The sequence below is a fragment of the Puntigrus tetrazona genome, chromosome 18 (assembly GCF_018831695.1).
Source record: "Puntigrus tetrazona isolate hp1 chromosome 18, ASM1883169v1, whole genome shotgun sequence".
Lineage (NCBI taxonomy): Eukaryota > Metazoa > Chordata > Actinopteri > Cypriniformes > Cyprinidae > Puntigrus > Puntigrus tetrazona.
The window spans coordinates 5,537,362-5,556,125 of record NC_056716.1 but is presented as its reverse complement, the minus strand read 5'-3'; the positions used below and the strand labels follow the sequence as shown (position 1 = coordinate 5,556,125).

The window sequence follows — 18,764 nt, the reverse complement described above, 5'->3', positions numbered from 1 at the left end:
ATAGCAGTCTTTCAAGGGTTAAGATTTTTTGGATGAAGACATGCTAACATTATTATTGAAGAACTGCTACACTACCATCTTCAATAAGTTATTATTATTTTTATTTTGGGGCTTTTTTGTATTAGATCTAGTACATCAGTGAGCCATCCAAAAGACTGCTTAGCAAAAACACAATAAAGATGATAATATATGGCAACCTTTTAGGAAAGAATGTGTGGTATTCACTGGCGTGTCTAGACATATAAGTTAAAGTGGATAGTAATGTGTCATTTGCAGTCTGCAGCAACAGAGGTAAGAAATGGGAAGCTGTGGGAAGAGAGGGGGATACTACAGTGGAAAGATGGAAGGGTGAAAAGATTTTGCATAAACGTAACTGGTAGAGGAATTGATGCAATAATACTTAGGTTAAATGTATAAATAAATGAGCAGAGATGTCTAGAGACGGGCCCCTGGTTATCCTTTTGTTCTTTGTTTAGGAAGTTTGATTTCAAAAACCTTTTGTTTGACACCTGTTGTGACACCTGGTGGCCATGAGGCTGCATATTTTGATCGTGTAGGGCCGACAATGGGGTATGAACCATTGTATAGCTGCAGTTATTTTCAGAGAAATATGCGGTTAAATTAGGTCCCGGCATTGGACTACTTTTACCCTGTTGTTTTTTTAGTTTGTGGGTGATCTCTCCACTCTCTTAATCTTTAATTTTATACACAGATGCCATATTCCACATGCATTCCCGGAAGGAAAATTCCCTTTACAAGTCATTTGAACATAAATTTATGTACACATCCATCCTATATTAGTAAAATTCCAACCAGTGTTTTCTTTCAATTCGGGCTGTTCTGAGATTACTGTTAGAATGATGTAGTTCTGCATAGGCCGCTTCAACGTTAGTTAATTGACAAGGTTGTATCACCTTATACCTGCCCTGAGTGAGCTGTCACCAGTCGCCCATTGTGCGATTCCAGTGCAGGGGAAGACAAGACGTCTCTGATTAAGTGATTGAAGTGTTTATTTGCTGGATGCAATAAAGAATATAGAAATTGTCATTCACTCTCTACATCGGAGCCCCTGAAAATGCAGACGATTAACATTATACTCCATTCTGAAGTACACATATGTGCATATATGTGTCTATATTTCTGTGAATCATTCATATTTCCAGATATAACTACAGAAGTAAGTATAAGGATTTTTATGAATCTTTGTGAATCCTATTTTTCTAAAAATAAGCTAATTAGCTAGTTTTGTGGCTAATATTAACAGTCTGTTTCATAGATATACATATATACATTCACCTAGATGCCTCATTAGCGACTGTTTCTATTGACTGAGATACTTTCCAAAACTTTTGGCACGGTGTACAAACTTTGAAGCAAATTGACCATGTATGTCTACAACAGCAAGTTATATGTATAGAAGTGTACTAGTGATTCTAGTGTACTAGTGATTCCATGTTGCTTTAAATGCTAATGAGTAGGGCTGGGGATATATATTGTGACGAGTCGGCTGCCCCTCCCTTTGATTGTCATCATCACCCCGTCCTTTATTCACCACCCTTCACCAGGCTCCCGATGGGAGTGGGCGTGTCTGAGAGGAGGGGCGTGGCATTGGACAGGTCTGGCGGCGTGTGACGAGGCACACCTGAAGTGTATCGGGCCTTGTCACCGCCGCCGTTAAATAGTGAGCGCCTCTCCTCGAGAGACCGGTCTCTTCCCCCGTGCATGCACGCTGGTGTCCTTGTGATTCCAGGAAGGGTGCATGAAGGGACTCGCCACGCCGCCAAAGAAGCGCGCTGTCGGACTACGTATTCCTGGCGAAGACTGCACACGTGTACCGCTGACGGGCCAGGATGCTGGGCGGTTGATCCCTTCTGACTGCCGACTGGAAGAAGCGAAGGAGGAGCCGCGGGAAGAAGCCGCCGCCCCTCGCGCCCAGGACCAGAGAGGGGAGTGAGTGCGGCCGCCGGACTCCGCCCCTTACCTGGACCTTTCCCCCTGGAACACTACCCGACCTGCACTCCCCCTGGAGCAAGACACCAGTTCCCCCACTTTATTTTGTATTTTTATTAATAAAAAGCATCTCTGAGGCCTGACGCCACACCCACTATGTCTGTCGTTAGCTCCTCCCATCACTATATATATATATATATATATATATATATATATATATATATATATATATATATATATATATATATATATATATATATATATATATATATATAATTAGCTATAAAGAAAACCGACTTTACTGACAAGATGCGGATGAGTATATATATCGCTCAACCCTACTCATTAGAATTTGAAAACAACATTGACTAGAATCACTTGATGAAATCAGAGCTGTTTTTTATCAGGGTAGAGATATTTTTTTATACTAGCATTGAGAAATTTTAACCAAAGTATGTTTATAGACTTTGTATACAATTACCATCTGATGACCATCCTTTAACAAATTCTATTTATATGTTACTGCAACATTAAGCAATGTAACCGTTTACAGAAATATCTGTTGATTTCCTCAAAGCAATGGTCAGTAAAATTTCAAGCATCCCCTCACTGCTGAAAATGTGACATTTTATTCGCTACAGAGTTAGGCAAGCTTGCAAATTCTCTTATTTTAACAATCAAAGAGTTAACATGATGTAAATAATAGATTTACTGTGAAAGATACAGAGATTCATTGATTAGAATGGAACTTTTTGAGATTGCAGTAATCTTCTAAAACATCTGTAGTTGTGTTTTGCAGTAGATGTGAGTGGCCAGTAACCAGTTACAAAATTATGATTCTGACTTAATTTCAAACTCTTGCGATTCTTTCATCATAAACAACAGATGTATGTATAATACAAGAGATTCATTGAACAGTGTATACAGCTTCAATGATTATAACAGTTATTTTTTATTTATTTTTTGACTTGATAGATCAGAGTTTGAATAACCGTGGAAAGGAAACACTATATAACTATTTATTTCAAATGTTTTTTATTACATTTTAATCATGTTCACAAATTCAGTCCCATTAAACATATTATCGTACATGACACCAATGTCTGGTTCTTACCTAACAAGATGGGTTTATGATGTTTAATTCACTTTTAATGCAGTATTTAGCCTTATACCCTGGAGTTGGTTCACTCTTAGTTCATATGCAGTCTTTTGACCCTCTGCTCTTGTCTGATATGGCATGTTGACTTGTTTGTGAACCACCAGCCAGAGTAGTTCAAAAATGCAACTGCAATGTTGTATTATTGCATAATTTTTAATAACACTCCAATGAAAAGCATGACATCAATAGTTTAGAATGGCTATTTTGAAAGAAAAAAAAAATTGTCACACTTTTTTTTTTTACTTTTTGACACTCAAATTTAAACATTTGTATCTAAGAAATGAGCAAAGTGTTATATATAGTATAATATATAAATACAAGTATAAAGGTTAGTTTCAATATACATATCTATTTGCATTCGACCTGCAGCCAGGCTAGCTTTATCTTAATAATGCTCTGAGCGATATTCTTGTTGTCACACCCATAATTACATGGATGTTCACCTTTTCGTGGTAAATGGCAAGTTACATACAATAAATGTCAGAATAAAGCTGAACACCAAATGATCAAACTAGCACAGAAACATATTGCAACGTTAAATACTCAAGTTAAATGAAGGGGAATATATTAAAAAACAAAACACAAAGAGAAAGATCTGTGTCACAGTAAAGGCAGGAACACTGAGTCTATGTGGCAATCGGCCAAACCATTTCATAACATTACTGCCTGGAATTGTTGCCTTGAAGGCCATTAACACAACTACTGTTTTCCCCAGAACGCAGGAAATACAGAAGACAAACGTGATACCAAATGCTGTGTGGTGAAGTTTGCAGGAACAACCGGTCGACTGTCCAGCGACAGTAAGCGGACTCAAAGAGCACCATGAGATGAGCAGCATAAAACTTAGATTTGAATTCCGGACTCTTTGGGTAAAAACGTATCTTTGCGTATACCTCATATATGTCACAACTGCGGTCTGACCGATTAAAAACAGAGAAACGGTGATTAGCAGCACTCTCATAATCCACTGGTGAAACAGGCCTCTGCTGAGTAGTTGAGTGCAGGTCTGCCATTGTAGTGGACTGATTTCTACAAGTACAAATGAAATGAAAGCACGTCAAGCTGTTATAATACCATACCATTAGAAAAATATTGCATATGTGCTCCCTCAATATAGTAGTAACACATCATAGACGAACCAAAAACAGGGTCACCTTTATGCTTCCAAGTGTCTGTGCAGGTGAGCATGTTTGATCTGAAGCAGCTTTCAGCCGTTTGGCTTAAATCAGTCTCCAGGACACATTGCCATATGAACTACCAATAAATAAATAAATACATTTAAACAGTTATATATATATATATATATATATATATATATATATATATATATATATATATATATATATATATATATATATATATATATATTTTGTATTGTAAATTGAAGAGACAACATTTATGAAGTAGAAATTTGTACCTGATGAAGCTCAGCACAGTGACTGTAATTGCTACTATCACCATTTCCCTTCACGAGGGAGATCACGCACACAGATCTGCGGAGCAACTGTACAAGCTTGCGATACACAGTGCACTTAGTACACACACAGATCAAGAAAGATATGGTCCAGTCATCTGTCTGCCTGGGGAAGGTACCGATGAGCGCTTTCACTGCTGGCTCAGATAGTCTCACCTCAGGTCTTAACACAGGGAGCCTTGATTCATACGTTTCAATAAAGTTATCTGGCATAAACCAGGCCACATTTCCCACGTACAGTTTATCTGTGATATCCACCTGGTCCTCTGCAGCCAAGAAAATGTGAACTTTGAAGCCCACACAGTTCAGTCTTTTGCGATCTTTGACATTCAGTTCACACATTGTGTGAAGTGCATTTGTCCAGAGGTTCTCTGAAAATCCATTTTTCAGATAAAAGCCGTGATTGTTCATATATTTGAACAACAATTGATACACATGGCAGTAATTTAAACAAGTGCGTGAAGACTGATTGAAATCCTAAACAAGAAAGAGAAAGAAAGGTTTTCAAGATTATGTTGACATTTCATTTTCAACTTTGCATTGACAGTCTGTTGTTGTACATTTCACACTTTCATATGAATTTACTCTAGCAATCCATGCTTAAAATGCTTACCTTATGTGAGCCCAGAAAGGTCTGGTTGAGCTCCAGTTTGTGCCGTGTACCCAGGACCTGCTCGTTTGGGACTTCACAAAGCCAAAATACTGGGCACCTTGAAAGAAACACCTGCACTTTGATCGCTTCAAGTTTTTCCACACAAAGTATCACAAAGTGTATAGAATGACATTTCTCTACAATGTAGCTGAAAAAGAACAGAATATCATAAACTCACTGTGTCCAAAAACAATGATTATTCAGTAATAGCACAATGGAATCACATATCAGAAATCACATCATGTAAAAAATGTATGTATAAAAATAAAAACAACACACACACACACACACACACACACACACACACACACAAGTAAACAAGTAAATGTATTGAACTTCAAACAAATCCCCAAACATACCCACCCTTGGCATGCTATCAGAACATGTTTTGTAGTAAATGTCAAGGCTTTGCTAACATTAACAGCTCTATGCTCTGAATGCTCACATCGTTGATTTTGTCCATCAGCATCTCTTAAGCTAAGTGAGTTGCAGCAAGGGTTCAGTGCTCTTGTCAGCAGAGCAAGTAGAACCACAGTGGCTCCTCTCATCTCAGAGGCTGTGCTGGTTCAGAGTTCCTCTTCAGGGTAGTGTCCTAGCTTTATACACTCCTTTAGTAACGCAGGAGGAAGGTATTGATGTGAAAGACAAGGGCCAATTCTCAGAGGTAAACATTACTTTACACAAACATTATTTCTGACAATAATTGGTTTAAATGAAGCGGTACAATGACTCCTGAAAATTATTACATTTATTTCCGTTTCATCTTCAGATGGTAATGCATGTTGTTGGAAAAATACAAATTGTAATATTTTTTGTTTAAATAATCAATCTAATTAATAAATTAATGTGTAGGGTAAAGTGAGGAAACTTATTGGTTGGTATTATAGCTGTTTGAATAAAAATATTTAGATTTTGTGTTTAAAATGACCTCAAGTCAGCATCAGCTATTTGGCTAGCAAGTTAGCATCATGTACCAAATAGGTCATTATCATTTCTTAAATTCTTAATTATTGATTATATTCTTTTTAATTTTAAGCAAAACTGTCTGTTCTCTGATTTTTAGTTAAATGTTTGAAGCAAAGACAAGGCTTTTTACCCCACCCATACACAAATGCTATGTTAAAAATGTAATTTGTGAACATTAGTTAATATTTAATTAACACAAACAAACAATGAACACTACGAAGTAAACAAACTCATATTTCAAATTCTGTAAAATAAAAAATCAAGCAATACATACCATGTGTTTTTTAATGTGGCCACTAACTGGACAGGGCTGGGAATTATAGTTTCCTTTCAGTCAGTCACTATGATGTCATGTTAAGACATTGACTCACATTGTGAGTTCATATCCAAGGCATCGCTAAGGTCACAGCTCTCATTTATTATGAGGCTGACTTTTCCTGCTACCCTGCTCAGTTTGTCAGGTCCTAAAGACTCTATGGCTGCACTGTCAAGTAACAAGGGAGACCCGAGGATCAGGGTCATGAATGCCAGCCTTCATGGACTTCCGACCCCTCCCAGCTGATGCTGGTCCGTCCCATGGTGGCCCCAGTGTCTCTTTCAGGGCTCCAGAAGAAGATAAGATGTTTTTAGCTAAATCAGAGAAGGGGCTATAATCTTTTTCAGCTGACAAGGATGCTGAACAAGTTGATGTTCCCCAGGTGGACTGTTCAATTGCTGTGCATTTATGCCCACAAAACACCAACACCTTGAAGAATGTCTCGCTTCTAAATCTTGCAATGCCGCAGGCCTCCACCCTGAAAGCCATGGCTATCCTGCAAGTTCACCAAGTCATGACAATTAAACGGTTGCAATCGAGTAGTTCTGATCCGAACTTTGCTCTTTGAGCAATGAAGGTCACAGCGTGGTCCCTAGATTGGGTGATGTCCACTATGGTGGTCCAGGAGTGCCATCTCTGGATGAACCTTGTGCAGATGACTAACGCAGATAATGTTTGCTTTCTTGAAGTACAGAAACAGATGAAGGTCATGAAATACATCTTGGCCCAGTGTGATCCCAAAGAGCCGGGTGCTAGGCCTTCGTCTGGCTGTTACCACAAGCTCTTCCCAATGAAACATCTAAGGAGGTGAACCCTCAATGGGGACATTGAGCCAACCATAGGAGAGGGACTCAGAGTTGAGGGGGATTATTCTTCAAGGGACATTTGTGCCCCCCACCCTCAGGGAAGGGCCGAGGACTTTTTCCACCACTGTCACCACCCCTTCAATAAAAGAGCAAATTTCCATATCTCTGGGTTTTAAGTGTTAGGTACGGGTGGTCCGAAATGCACTGCTTCCTCACACTCTGACTCGGCGCAAGATATCGCCACCGCTGGACTTGGAGGAACATGTGCAGCCTTTCTCTACCTTGGGACGCGCTGCTTCCAAGTTGAGTCACCCTTCTTCTCCTGGCTGCTCCACTTTGGCTACATCTGTGACCATTCCATTGATCCTGCTTGTAAGCAGGCTTGGGGCCTGGTTAGGGCTACTCAGTCTGCCTCGCTGAGACGATTTGACTCGGTTATGCAATTCAGTTTGCAAGGCATCCACTCAGGTTCAATAGACCCTCCAGCCCAGATGAAGTTTGGATATTGCAGACCCTATTTAATCGTACCCAGAATGGTGGGTTACAGTCAATTCTGGATCTGAATCGTTCCCTTCACAAAACCTGATTTTTCTGAGTTCAGTGTGTTCTTGGATCTTTAGATTTGAAGGACTAGTTTATAGTTTTTGGGAAGTTTAGTCTTACAATCAGTGTATGGTGCTTGTACATCAATGTCATTCTGACACTGTCATTTCCTCTAATTTTAGGCATTACTCATGGGTATGGCAAGGTTGAGATGTAGAGATATGGTCATTTTTTTTTTTTTGTTCCAGGGTCAACAAAATATATTGCACCAGGAAAACATATCGAATTCAGCGATATTAGGACATGCCAGTCCCTTCATGGGCTACTGTTCAAGATGTTGATGCAGAAATGCATACCAGTACAAAGTCCTCCCTTGCAGACTGTCCCTGTCTCCTGATTTGATCAGTATTTCAGCTGCTCTCACAGATAAGCGTGTGCAGTCAGTGCTGATATGCCTCTGTTCATTCAGGGGTACAACGGCATTTCCTTTAAAAATCTTTAAAAGTCTCCTGAGGCATATAGAAGCTGCAGCTGAAGTTATGCTTGGCCTGCTACATATGAGACTGCTTCAGCACTGCCTGCATGGCTGAATCCCAAGATGGGCATGGCATAAGGGCACTCTCTGGGTTGGCCCGGAAGTGTCGCCATCTTTTCAGCCCATGATACTTAGGACAGGTGTCAAGGAATGTAATGTTCAACACAGATGCCTCCATGATGAACTGGGGCGCTGTATGCAATGGGTACACAGCATCGGGCTCCTGGATGGGAACAAGTGCTTCAAGCTTTTGGCACCACTGGAGGTGGTATATATTGCGCTCACTTGATCTGACACACTTGCCTGTCAGCACTTGTAATCCAATTACGTAATACAGTTCAGGTTCTGAATTTTTGGGTTGTGACTTGGCTCCACAGCATAAACCATCTTATATACATATGGGGGAGTGGCTTGGCAACTCTACTTGCCAATTTGTAATCGATCAGTAATGGATAGCTTTACAATTTTTCCTTTACTGCCCAACATTCCATAAATATTGGCAGTATGTGGTTTAAATGTTTTGATTGATTTGTTGAAATGGATTCATTTATGAAATCATAATTTTTTTTTAAGCGAATCAATGACTCAATGGCCTGTTCATAAAGAGAGACATTTGCTTCATCCCCAAATTAAATGATTAAAGAGCAATGTGACAGGAGGACAATAGTTGTTATCTTGACAGGACGTCTTAAGCAAACGTTTGAAATATCCACGTTGTCTCTTGCCATTTTAATTATAACGTGGTTATAAATGTATATTTTTCTCTCTCTGTAGGCCAGAGCATACTTTTTTGTTAGTTGTTCCCTTGCCAAAGTCCATGGCCAGCTATACAACCAGTCCTGAATTTTTTATTATGACTTTTGTTATATCTTCTATAAATAGCCTAGTTTGGGAAAATATTTTTAAAGCCCTTTTGTGTTATTTAGGTCTTCCATGGAAATGGATGCATGAAGGAGAATATTTTTGGAATACATTTTATTTGTATAAGGTCAATAGTTACAATACAGTAGAGAAGTTAACAATGATTTTTTTTGGAAGTTAAGCATTTGCAGTAATTGTTGACCGTAAGTTGTCATAACATAAAAAAATAAAGAAACTAAATAAATAAAAACGTACATATTCTTATATTCACTCATTAAAGTTCTAATCGTGACTTAAAACACTTAACAGAAGAGTTAAGTGTTTTAACTTCATTTCCACTAGAGGGAGGTTCTTTGATGTCTATAATGTGACCATGATACATTTTTTGGTATATTTAGCTACATGTTAAGTTTATGGTGAAATAAATAGCATATAAACAGATTAATGTGTAATTTTCCCTAGTAAATGTTTTTTTTGTGTTTGCACCTGGTCTTAGCAGGACAACATAACATTTTGGAATGAAAATACAGATCAGTAGACTATAACTGGATGTTAAAATGGCAAATATCTCCACTGCTACTGTAAACTTCCCTGGTGTGCTTAGGTAAGCTGGGATAAAGGCAATCCAGACAGCACAGAATATGAGCATGCTGAATGTGATGAATTTAGCTTCATTAAAGTTATCAGGCAGCTTTCTAGCTAGAAAAGCCAGAATAAAACACAAGACAGCCAATAAGCCAATGTAACCCAGAACAGCCCAAAAGCTGAGCGCTGAACCTAATCTGCACTCTAGGATAATCCTTTCTCTGTAATAGCTCATGTTCATATATGGGGAAGGTGGTGATATTGTTAACCAAAGCGAACAGATGAGAACCTGTACAAGAGTAAAGCCAACAACACTTATTCTCTGTTGAAGAGGCCCAAACCATTTCATGACATTTCTTCCTGGAAGTGTAGCTTTAAAGGCCATTAACACCACTACTGTTTTCCCCAAAACACAGGAGATACAGAGAACAAAAGTGATCCCGAATGCTGTGTGACGCAACATACAGGACCACTCAGTGGGTCGACCAATGAAAGTAAGAGAACAGAGGAAACACAGAGAGAGTGAGAAGAGCAGCAGGAAGCTCAGCTCTGAGTTGTTGGCTTTTACTATCGGTGTGTCTTTGTGGTGAAAAAATACTGCAAATATAAACATAGTTAGAATTGCCCCAAGTATCCCAAACATTGTCAAAATGATACCCATGATTTCGGTGAATGACAGGAATTCCACTGTCTTTATGATACACTCATCACCTCTGCTATTGGACCAGTATCCAAAAGGGCACTTCACACAGTCAGATGAATCTAGTTTGGGTAAAAAATGGAATTGTAATAGTAATGAGCCTTTTTTTTCAATTAAGCCTCATGCAAGATCATTATCCACCCCTCTTAAATAGACATAAGTGTTTAAATGATTTTTTAAAGACAGTTTGTATGATCATTTAAATTAAAATTATTGTCAGACTTTTCCATTTGATCCTCTTTTGATGAACTGTAAGTGTTAAAAGAGCAATTAAACAAGCATTACCTGTTGTGTTACTAATCTCTCCTGGAGGGCATGAAATACAGTCAAAACAGCAGATGGGCCTTCCTTTCTGCACCGCTTTCCTAGTTCCTAGGGGACAGCTCTCACTGCACACAGACACAGGCACCTGCCACACACCAGGGGAAATCTACTTGAACAACAATAGAAAAATAATATGCTGCGTGACATGTTTGCACATGTTTACATATGTTTGTCTGTGTCGTTATAATGCATCGCTGCATCACATGTGCATTTGGGGATTTTGTTTTGATTGGTAAGTTCATTTGAAAAGAGACTCTTACAGTCCTTAGGCCTCCTCCCCAGATGGTGTTGACATTGTTCATGATAAATTGTTGCCCTCGAGGCAAAGTTGCATCATAGTAGCCAATTGTGACTACTTCCATTGTGCCTTTTGTGACCTTTTGCAAGTTTACCAGTTCATATCTCGCAGGGGAGTCACCATTGCTATCAAAAAACAATGTCTCTCCCCCATTCATGGTGAAATTCACAGTCTGCAGATAATGTAAAATCTGAAATGGAAAAACACTTTTTGTTGATAAAATAAAATGATAACACCCATGGTGACTGCATTGGTTAAAATGTATTTAATTCCTCATATATTTAGATGTTTACATATTTATATATATATATATATATATATATATATATATATATATATATATATATATATATATATATTATAATTTATTTATATTTTCTATTTAGAATGTATTTTACCTGCCAAGGTTGTATTGTAGTTTCTTGGGCACAGGTGGCATTAGAAAATTGGCCTTTATGTTGCTTACATGACAATAAATTATCCAATGCATGAGCAATTGCATATACAGCCTTGTAGACATTATTGGCATATCTCAAATCAGACACATCGGTAAAAGGATGTTTGACATATTTTAAGTGCTCTGAGCCATTGCATGACCTTTGTGTTGCATTTGGGCTCAGCGAGCACTGAAAAACGCTTTCCCAGAATTCTTTGAGAAACATACTTTTTGGAAACTGAGAGGGATTGACATCTTGTAGAAAAGGGCCTAGTCCAGGTATTTGAGCATTGCGGACAGTGAATCCTATAGATCCAATTAGCAAAGCATGGCCTTGGCTATCTACAAAAGAGTCATCTGTGATCCAGGCATCACTTCCGATCCACTGCAGTCCCGTAATGTTTTGACTGTATAACTCATCCACCAGTATCTTAATCTCTCTGTGTGACATGAAAGCCACGATTACCTTAGATGTGGAGGTTCTGATGGTGTCTACAGTATTTGTTAATGACGTTTTCGAACCTGTGCTTTCAAAAGCTTCAGAGTATTCAATACAGATTCCTTCCTCTTGTGCAGCCTTGATGAATGTGGCAATGCCATTTTTACCATAATCATTGTCATTGCTTAAGGCTCCCACCCATGTCCAACCAAAATGTTTTACCAGCTGGGCCAGTGCTCTGCTCTGGTAGTAATCACTGGGAATAGTTCTGAAGAAAGAAGGAAACTCTTTTCTGTTGCTTAGGCAAGCACAGGTAGCAAAATGACTGATCTGTGTGAACACAAAATCAAATGTGACAACAGCATGAATGAGATTTTTTTTTACAGAGAGAATCTGTAACAATGTATATATATATATATATATATATATATATATATATATATATATATATATATATATATATATATATACCAGCATAATAATGGTAAACTTGATGCATTGCATAATCGGATGACATCTTACCACGGGTATTTGAAATCGGCCAGTTATTCTAGCAAACCCAATGGTCGGAGTGGATCCGGAATGACCTATTATAGCCTGTACAGTATCGGTCTTGGTGCAGTTTAATTCATCGAAGACGCCATCTTGTCCACTGGACAGTGAAAGTGCAGACTGAAGAATGTTAGAGAATCCACAAGCATTGAAGATTTCATACCCCAGTGTGTGGTTTGGGAGTATATTTGGGTTTTTATTTATTTCCTCTATCGCGAAGATCATAGTGCATGCAAATTTAAATTCCCTATAATTGATACTAAAGAGACATGTTGCTTTTTGTTAGAGCAAGAGTGGAAAAATATAGCACACAGAACCAAAACACATACATTAATGCATCATTTAACCCTGCACATTATACTGTACGCTATGATAAAATGCATTGAAGACATACATACTCCTTGCATTTTGGTTGAGGAGGTAATCTGGTAAACTTTGGAACCACCCCTGTATAGCCTGTGTAAAATGTGAAGATGCCTCCGATCTTAAGAGCACCATCACTGATGAACTCAGGCGGCTGTGCTTTGCCCTGTTGCCTACAGTATGGCTGTTCTGCTTTGATCAATGCTGACAAGAGCAGTAGTAGGTCCAGAATCAGCATTGTGGATTGGATCCCTTCAAACACTCAGAGGCCAACACGTTCCCTCTTTTTATAGACCAAAGCTTTTGATTACACCCATAACAGAGGATGAATTATTTTACATCATGTATACATCTTCCATTGGCCATGGACCTATGACTTTGAAAACAATTAATAAGTAGCACAAGGCATACTTGTAGCAATAGCCAACAATACATTGCATAGATTAATGAATGTCCAATTCTAAGAAACCATGCATCGATGGAAAGCTAATTTATTTACTTTACTCTCTAATATTCTTTCATAATGCAAGCTTCTAGAGGACACATAAGTCTGAAATAATAAATTTTGGTTAAAAGGTGAAGGGCCAGTGGATGGTTTTGTAGGTGAACATTAATGCTTTGAATTGCTAAACTGAGGTGTGATGTGCATACTTTTCAGTTCATTAACAGTTAATCTTGTTTCTGCATTCTGTATTCATTGTAAAGGTTTGACAGAACTGACTGGAAGACCTGTGAAGAGAGCATTCCAACAGTCCAGCCAGGACAGTACAAGAGCTTGAATAAGAAGTTATGAAGCATGTTCTTAAAAAGGTTTTCTTGTTTTTGAATGAAGCAAAACTGTAGTACTGGGCACTGAATGTGGTCTGAGAAAATAAACAAAAAACTCTGCCTGTTATTTAAGGAGTTATAGCTGATGTTCTTAACTGGGTGGTGCAAAATAATAAAATAAATAATTGATTGTAATTATTTATTATTGTGTGCAAATTATTTTTATGGTACCCAAACTCATAAACTTCACATATGACACGAAACACCTTTCTTCTTTTTTGATAACTCACAAAGCACATTTTAGATTTTATTAAATCTGTTCATACTGCTGAAAGACATTCATAAAACCCGGGATAATTTTTTAAATATACAATTCACTGGAGTAAATCACTTAAATTTCTATGTTACAGCTTTGATATATAATTGGTGCATTGGCTTTATTTGTCACAACAGAGATAAATTTAAAATTAAACACTTTAGATGGCTGCTTTTTTGAGTTGACAGTATTAATATTATTTACCCATCATGTGTTTCTTTGTGTTTTGTTCTGGCCTAACTAAAATAATGTAACATTTTGGAGAAAATATGCAAAACAGTAAACCAAAACTCGAAGCTAAAATAGCAAATATCTCAACAGCTACAGTAAATTTTCCAGGAGAACTTACATAAGCTGGGATAAATGTGATCCATACAGCACAGAATATGAGCATACTGAATGTGATGAACTTGGCTTCATTGAAGTTATCAGGGAGCTTACGAGCAAGAAAAGCTAGAATAAAGCACAAGGCAGCCAGCAGGCCAATATAACCCAGAACAGCCCAGAAACCAAATTCTGAACCTAACTTACATTCTAGAATTATTCTTTCTTGGTAATAATTCATGTTCATATATGGGGAAGGAGGGGATAATGTTAACCAAAGCACACAAATTAGAACCTGTAATAGAGTGAAAGCAATGACGCTAAGTCTTTGCTGCAGTGGCCCAAACCATTTCATGACATTACTTCCAGGAAGTGTAGCCCTAAAGGCCATTAACACAACAATGGTTTTCCCTAAAACACATGAGATACAGAGAACAAAAGTGATTCCAAATGCTGTGTGACGCAACATACAGGACCACTCAGTGGGTCGACCAATGAAAGTAAGAGAACAGAGAAAACACAGAGTCAGTGAGAAGAGCAGCAGGAAGCTCAGTTCAGAGTTGTTGGCTTTTACTATGGGGGTGTCTTTATGTACAAAGAAAACTACTGCAATACCTAATGTAACAAATACACCCAATAAAGAAAACAGTACTAGAATAATTCCCATCACATCTTCAAATGATAAGAATTCCACAAGTTTTGGGACACACGTATCTCTCCATTTGTTTGACCAAAATTCCGGAGGGCACTTAAAACAGATCACTGAATCTGAGGAAGGAAAGGGGAAGATTATATGTTTTATATATATATTAGGTAGTATTGCTTTTGCTTATTGATGTTATGTGTTCTTATTTCATACCTGTCTTATTACTGATTTCTCCTTCTGCACATGGAATACAGTCATAACAGCAGACAGGTTTTCCTTTTTTCACAGCCTTCCTAGTGCCTGGGGAACAGCTCTCACTGCACACGGACACAGGTACCTGGCAAACCCAACAGTTTGTACTACAACGCAGCTTGCTTCTTGTTTATAGCAATGTAAGATACTTCAAATCTATAGGCATGCTCGTACACGGGCACAAACAATAAAAAGTACCTGCTGTTGATTTTTGGCCCAAACTATGCTGATGTTGTTAAATGAAAGCTGAAACTCTGGTTGTAAAGATGCATCATAGAAACCCACTTTAACAAACTTTGTTGTCCCATCCTCCTCCTGCTGCCAGTTCAGGAGATCATACCTTGCTGCAGGATCTCCATTTTTATCAAAGAATACCTTCTCACCTGTTTCAGTGAAGAAGTTCACTTGCCTCAAGGCATTAAGTACCTACAAAGCCATGCGAATAGATGTAAATAAATGAATGAAGTTTTTTAGTGTGATGCCCATTATTGACATGACCATTTCCACATCTATGCAAATGATGCTACCTGCCACGTATTATTGACTTTATCCAGGCATTTGCTTTGGTTTGTGTTCCATTTTGAACAACTGATTGTGCCGTTCAGAGCATAAGCAACAGCATACACAGCCTTGTAAACATTATTGGCAATTTGTAATTCTGTGACATCTGTGTACTGGTTCTGCACATTGTTCAAACTTTCATTGCCTTTGCACATAATTCTGCTTCCAGTAGATTCTTGTGGGGAAAGTTTACATTGAAATATTGTTTCCCACAGCTCCTTATAGAGATGTATGTCTGAAGACTGGTTAAGATTACTTAAAAATTCTCGTAGGCCTCTTATTTCAGCTTTTGGGATGGCAAAGCCCATGGACCCACTAAGAACCTGTTGCCATTTACCAGTAGCAATGTTCGTATCGGAGATCCAGGATTCACTACCAATCCACTGTAGCCCAGTAATGTTCTGTTGTGCTATTTCACCTAGAAGAATTTCCATGTCTGAGTAGGATACAAAAGCAACAATCACTTTAGAGCTAGATTTCTTTACAATATCCACAATTCTCAAAATTTCCTCCCTGGGATCAGTCCTGAAGAATGCCTCTGAGAATTCTACACAGACTCCAAATTCTGTGGCTGCTTTGATAAAAGTGTTCATGCCATTGTTTCCATAATCATTATCGCTGCAAAGAGCCCCTACCCAGGTCCAGCCAAAATACTTGACCAGCTTGGCCAGTGCTTGGCTCTGATAATAATCACTGGGAATGGTCCTGAAGAAGGAGGGGTGTTTCTTTCTGTCACTAAGACAGGCACAAGTTGCAAAATGACTGATCTGCATTTTTTTACGCAGAAAAAAAGGAAAGAAAGTCGTGATGTATTAGTAAGAAGCATCTTATATGTAATTTTGTTACAGATCTTTGCTTGGGTTTTAAACATACAAATTAGCGTAAAGATGCAGCAACTTACCACAGATAAATGCAGAGGTCCAACAGTGGCAGAAATGGCAATAGTTGGAGTAGAGGATGTTTCTGCAATGATAGCTTGGATTGTGTTAGGTCTTTGACAGGACAACTGGGAAGCATCATCTCCATTAACTAATGACAGGGAGGCTCTAAGGGCCATTTCTATTGATCCGCACGAATCATAGATTTTGTAACCCAAACTGATACCAGGAAGAATATCGGCCCTTTTGTTGATTTCTTCAATGGCAAATACCATTGTCTGTGCATTTTGAAATTCTCTGAGACTCAAACTAAAAATGAAATAAACTGTAAGACATCAAATGACAATGAAAATGCAAAAGGTAAGACAGGTCACCTTAGCCACTCACCTCTTACATTTTGCCTGGTCTGGTTTAGAAGTGAATGTGGGCATAATTTCTTCCCAGCTATTGTGGAAGGAAAAGATGCCCCCAATTGTTACATCACCGTCTCTTTTAAGCTGAGGAATGTCAGGAGACCCCCATAACTTGCATGGAGGGTCAGCTGCTTTCACCAACGTGAACAGAAGCCATGTGTGTAAGAACGCCATTCTAAACCCTCAACTGGCTGCAAAACATCTAGTGCTGTCTTATATAACAGCTGTTGGATTCTTATCCACAGAATTTAATGTAGTGGGTGTATCTTGGCATTTTGTTATTTTCTAAGGGAGTTTCTTGGTATTTGCTTAATTTAAGCCAAAGAGAAAACAACACACTAAATAAACTAATCAATCAACCAGTCAGTCACTTTTATGTATATAGTGCCTTTAACAATACAGATTGTATCAAAGCACTGAACAGCATCAAGTATGAGAACAGAATGATAGGGATGTGTAATGACAAGATGGAACAATTTGTTATTAAATGCAGAGACGGTCTCTGTAATCAAATAAACTATAATCCCTAGAAATTAAGTGTCCCTAACTGTAAATAGAATATAAACCTGTAAAAAGGTTGCACTGTATTTTTAAATTATGAATATCAAACAAGTATAGTAAAATTAAACTAGGTTTTACATAAAATTGTGCTTATCTTCTTGCCTAAATCCAGAATAAGAATTTTGGAATTGATTTAATTGGTTTAAATTTGGTAGTGATGTGTTATTTACTATTTTCATGATGCAATGCACCCAGCTTGACTTTCTTTTTATATAGTGATAATGAAGATTGGAACGAAATTTATACTGGTCACTACGCTTAATATTTTGTTAGTTATATTTAAGTTAGTTAGTTCCCCTGACACATTATCTTTTTGGAGTGTCACTATTGACAGTGAAGGCAGACACATGCTGCATTATGACCACGGTAAAAACTTCTCTAACTACAATCTAACATAATGCAATTAAAAATGTCTCCCTTCCACGTAATGCATAATGTGAACATGAATATTTGACACATACCATGAAATGTGCTCACACAATATATGAATAAGAACTGTTTTTAAAAAGATGTGGCCCAGTAACCAAGGATGTCCTGTGGATCACACACATGCTGATCTATACCACTTTGCTGTTACTCCTTCGGGATTATGATTTGGATTGGATTATGAAGTGTTTGTTGTTGAGGTTACTATATAAAATAAACTTTACATTAAAGCAACATGATTATACAGTATTATTTTAAATATTAAAATGACTAAAGTGGTGGTGATGCAACAGCATGGCAGCCTCCATTAGGGGGCAACCTCTATTTAAAATGAAGCAACTTTTATGTCTTTCCAAACGAAAGTATTCATTTTAAACATATTACACAACATCCATGCATTCATCAGAGATTGCAACAGAGGAGCAGTCATTGACCTTTACTTTAAATCATTTTGACAAATTGTCAGAATATTATTCCAATAAAAGAAAGAAAGAAAGCCTTGGAACAATGAACCCTGCAGTAGTTTAAACTGTGCTTGTGTGAAATCTATTGAACACATTAACCCACCAGTCATCTCAAACTGTTCACCAAACTCATTTTCTTGGCACTTTTCGTAAGATGTATTAAAATACTTATATTTCTATGACAGTTTACGTGGAA

The 18,764-nt window shown here is 37.9% G+C and overlaps 2 protein-coding genes across 2 annotated transcripts; both read right to left on the bottom strand.

Moving 5' to 3' along the window:
• Nucleotides 1–9,703: 9,703 nt before the first annotated feature.
• LOC122322911 (extracellular calcium-sensing receptor-like) lies at nucleotides 9,704–13,197 on the bottom strand. The gene is given in 7 exon segments (XM_043216509.1): nucleotides 9,704–9,736; nucleotides 9,738–10,609; nucleotides 10,833–10,956; nucleotides 11,132–11,359; nucleotides 11,568–12,374; nucleotides 12,567–12,855; nucleotides 12,995–13,197. Coding segments are annotated over 7 exon segments (2,556 nt in total).
• Nucleotides 13,198–14,239: 1,042 nt separating this feature from the next.
• On the bottom strand, nucleotides 14,240–17,291 carry LOC122362507 (extracellular calcium-sensing receptor-like). Its single transcript, XM_043263981.1, has 6 exons — nucleotides 17,092–17,291; nucleotides 16,728–17,013; nucleotides 15,793–16,593; nucleotides 15,464–15,691; nucleotides 15,227–15,350; nucleotides 14,240–15,135 (listed from the first exon to the last, which is right to left on the bottom strand). The coding sequence occupies exons 1-6, from the start codon at nucleotides 17,289–17,291 to the stop codon at nucleotides 14,240–14,242; spliced, it is 2,535 nt and encodes an 844-aa protein (XP_043119916.1).
• Nucleotides 17,292–18,764: the final 1,473 nt, after the last annotated feature.